At 52.0% G+C, this 3,586-nt stretch overlaps 1 protein-coding gene across 1 annotated transcript; it reads left to right on the top strand.

Annotated features, from left to right (window-relative positions):
* The first annotated feature begins 2,066 nt into the window (after positions 1-2,066).
* Positions 2,067-3,321, top strand: LOC120840364. The gene is made up of 2 exons (XM_040210859.2): positions 2,067-2,289; positions 2,512-3,321. The coding sequence occupies exons 1-2, from the start codon at positions 2,098-2,100 to the stop codon at positions 3,319-3,321; spliced, it is 1,002 nt and encodes a 333-aa protein (XP_040066793.2). The 5' UTR covers positions 2,067-2,097.
* The last annotated feature ends 265 nt before the right edge of the window (positions 3,322-3,586 follow it).

Below are 3,586 nucleotides of genomic sequence, written 5' to 3'. Positions count from 1 at the left end.
ATGGGCAGTCACACGGCACGCAATCAGCAGGTAATCACAGTGAGCACCCCCAAAAGCAACATGGCGGCTGGCAAGCGACAGTGGAGCAATACGAGTAAGGCCTAGCGAGCTGGACTGCTTTTTGCTAAAATACGATTCTCAAGTGCGTACGCCCGTTCGCTGCCTTCCGTGCGCACAAACCACTCCGAAACGCGCCTTGAAGCACCGGCACCGCACCTAATACGAGTAGGGGCGACGATGTGAGGGGGGGGGGGCGCATTCGAGGGGGTTTATCCGCGATTGCTTTCGCGCGGCCGGCTGCATTTACTTCGCGGCCAGAAAACATTCAAAGAAGGAAACAAAATAGCGACAAATGGAATGATGTCTTTATTGAACAGGGCATCTGCTTGCTGTGCTTGCCGCAAGTGATCCGGCGTTTTCGATTGACAGCGGCGAGGCGAAGCATCACCGATTTAAGCGGCGTCGGTTCCGATCGTTCAACGCTCCTGCTCACCTGTTAGCATTCGTTATCCACTTTCAAGTCCCTGGTAATCCTCACCGCGTCTGTGCACGCACTTGGCGCTATTCACCGCATGGAACACCCATTCAACTGGCTATGGGACTGATCCCATTTGGACGAGAGGCCGAGAACCGAACCAGACCGAACCCTTTATGGCTGTACGTTGCTGTACGTGGGCCATGGAACGCCTCCATGATTTTCACTCAAATAAGTAGACACATAAACGCGCGACTTCTTGAATTGGGCGGCGACACGCGCCACCTAATGCACAGCACTCAAACTAAAGAAAAAAAAACAGCAAATGCTCTGAACGCCTCGCCAGACAATGCCGTATGCACATATCCCACACCACACTTCACTCATACGCGACATACAGACATCACAGTATTATATACATCAACGCATTCAGAAACAGCACAAGATACAACATCACATATTGACACTCTACACACCTATACACTCCTGTAGTCGACACCACCAGCTTATATACTGCTGTATTTTATGTGACCGATTAGGATGGTGACCACTGTCATATTTTGCATAAATACGAAAAGACTGTGCAAGATTTAGCCGTATATATCCTTTTCCTCTACTGCCCTTAGGAAAGCGCTCGTATCTCTAATGTAGGGCCATTGCAAAAGTGAACTGCAGGTTATAAATAAATTTGAATAGTTGCTACACGTCTCATTTTGAACAGTTTCGTTTTCTCGCTCGCCTACACTTCAAGTATACAGAAGCCTGTTTAATTAATTGTATTAATTATCGATACTAATTTCTGCAATCACAACTTTCTGAACACACAGATGCATTTTCTTTTCTCTTTTTACATATCCAAACTGACTTTAGCGGCGGTTGGGTACACGTTGAGTACACTGAGCACGCGCAGGTGATTTTAGCGAAGCCCGTCCGCCGGTCCTCCCCGAAGCGTTATTTCAGTTTTCTTCTTTTCGCTAAATATCCGTTCTACGCGCTCGCGCTCGCGCCAAGAGGACAGTGCAGAATTGCTGCTTTCGGGCCCGTGCCTTCACCTGCAACGAACGCGAAATACGTATGCTAAATTATCTAAATCCTGGTTGAGACAGTAGAGTTTGACTGCGTGCGTCTAACTGCGTTGCGGCAGCAAGAAATCAGGACATCCCTGCTGCTTATATCGCGTGCCAAGATGATTCCTTAAAAAAAAATTGGGTTGTGTGTGTGTTTATACAGCCTAGAACTTGGTCTGCCTCACAGGGGCGACGAGTCTCCCAGCTGTAGATGAGAAATTTAGCCAGTGCGGTACAGCCGCTAGCCTGGGGTCTTTAACGTGCATCACGCAGTAGTGGTACACGACCGCACGCCGGTACGATGCTCATCCAGATCGAAACGGGCAGGGGTGGGGCTCGAACACAGGATCCCTGGGTTCTGCAGCGCGAGCTTTCGCTCCACGTGCTCCGAGCTGGTGTGCGCTAGACCACTCGGCCACCGATCCCCCCATGATTCCTTAAATTGGATTCCCGCGCTTGATACGAAGCGCAGACGTGCCTGTGAGTGGCTTTCGGTCGGGGGATCGGTGGCCGAGGAGAAAGAAGAAGACGCCGTTCGAAACGGACGTGTTTTCAATGCTCTCCAGTGAAAACGCACCGGCCACAGGCCGGGGAACTGCTGAGGCTTCGGCCAGTACCACCGAAATGACGACTGAAGAGTACCGGACCGTACTTCCCCGTCTGCCGACAGGTAATTTGAGTCTTAATTCTGTCTTTCTACACGGAGATCTCGCCGTGCGGCCATACCGAGCAACAGACTTCCGAGACGCTTTGCGGGACGCGGTTGACAGCCAGGATATCATCGGAATCGGCCAATTCCAGATGAGTCACGTCTGGATGGTGACCTGTGCAAGCGCTTTGGCCAAGGCCAAACTCGTGACCAAAGCAGAGCTCCGCGTAAAGGGGCGCCGATGCCTAATCATCGACCCGGACACCAGAGACGTCAAACTGAAACTTCTTTGGCTACCAGTTCACATGGACATCCAGCGTATCGAAGAAGCACTGGCGCCTTTTGGCACGGTGCGTTCGATTGTTAGAGAAAAATGGCGCTGCGCCGGAATGGAGCAGATGGAGACGCTAAACAAAGAAGTGACGTTGACCCTTCACGAGGGAATGAACGCGAGCCAGATACCGCACCAGCTCACAGTGTTCGGCTGTCGAAGCTTGGTGCTCGTGCCTGGCCGCCCTCCACTGTGTCTACGATGCTACCGAATCGGTCACATTCGTCGCGAGTGTAGGACCCCAAGATGCGGTGAATGCCGACGTGATGGTCATGCAACAAGTGAGTGCGTCACCACCTATGCGGACAAGCTCCGACAAGCAAGAAGCCCAGCTGAAGATGTCGTTTTAGAACACCTAATGGACATAAGCGAAGTGGTCGATGCAACAGGAGAAGTCACCCCTTCCAGCACCACTTCAGGGGTACAGCTGACAGCCCCGCTGCACCCACCACCTGACGTCAACCCTGAGTCGGCGACGATCACCGCTGAATCTGAAAAGCCTGAATCGTTTTTGCAAGACAGCGAATTCCCTCCTTTAAGTACGACGTCAACGGTTGCTTCACAGGATTCATTACATCGACGAGAGCGCTCGACCACGTCCAGTGGAACATCTGTCAAACGACCCGCCCCAACATCGGAAAAATCGTCTCAGTCTTCTACCACGGATGTCGCGATCGGCCACAACAGCGACGAGAGAGGCGACGCCAAACGCAGGCCAGCTGAGGTGTGTGAGCACCATTACAGTAAGTCCACACGGCCTGCTGACGTAGTGAAGGACGGTGATGAACTGCCCCCTTAGCTAACACCTCCCTGGCATTTCCTCCCCTGAGCTTCGCTACCATCAACGTCAGAGGACTGTGTTCGCGTGCACGTCAGTCCCAACTGTATAGGGTCCTCTCAAAGGAACAGATTGACTTTGTTGCCGTCCAGGAGACAAAGATATCGTCCGACGAGGACACAGCTCGTGCATTGGACCCTTTCCTCTCAAGTTATGAGGTATGTGTGAGCCACGCGGATGGCTTGTCGGGAGGGTGCCTTTTATTCTTAAAGAAGAGACTAGAATA

Source organism: Ixodes scapularis, unplaced genomic scaffold, assembly GCF_016920785.2.
Source record: "Ixodes scapularis isolate PalLabHiFi unplaced genomic scaffold, ASM1692078v2 PGA_scaffold12__126_contigs__length_90152505, whole genome shotgun sequence".
NCBI lineage: Eukaryota > Metazoa > Arthropoda > Arachnida > Ixodida > Ixodidae > Ixodes > Ixodes scapularis.
Note: the sequence above shows the minus strand (reverse complement) of the source record. Positions and strands in the feature narration are given on the sequence as shown.

Coding starts and splice junctions, on each gene's coding strand:
- LOC120840364 (XM_040210859.2), top strand. CDS start 2,098: ATGCTCTCCAGTGAAAACGCACCGGCCACAGGCCGGGGAACTGCTGAG. Junction 2,290..2,511: donor GAGCAACAGACTTCCGAGAC/GCTTTGCGGGAC, acceptor GACATCCAGCGT/ATCGAAGAAGCACTGGCGCC.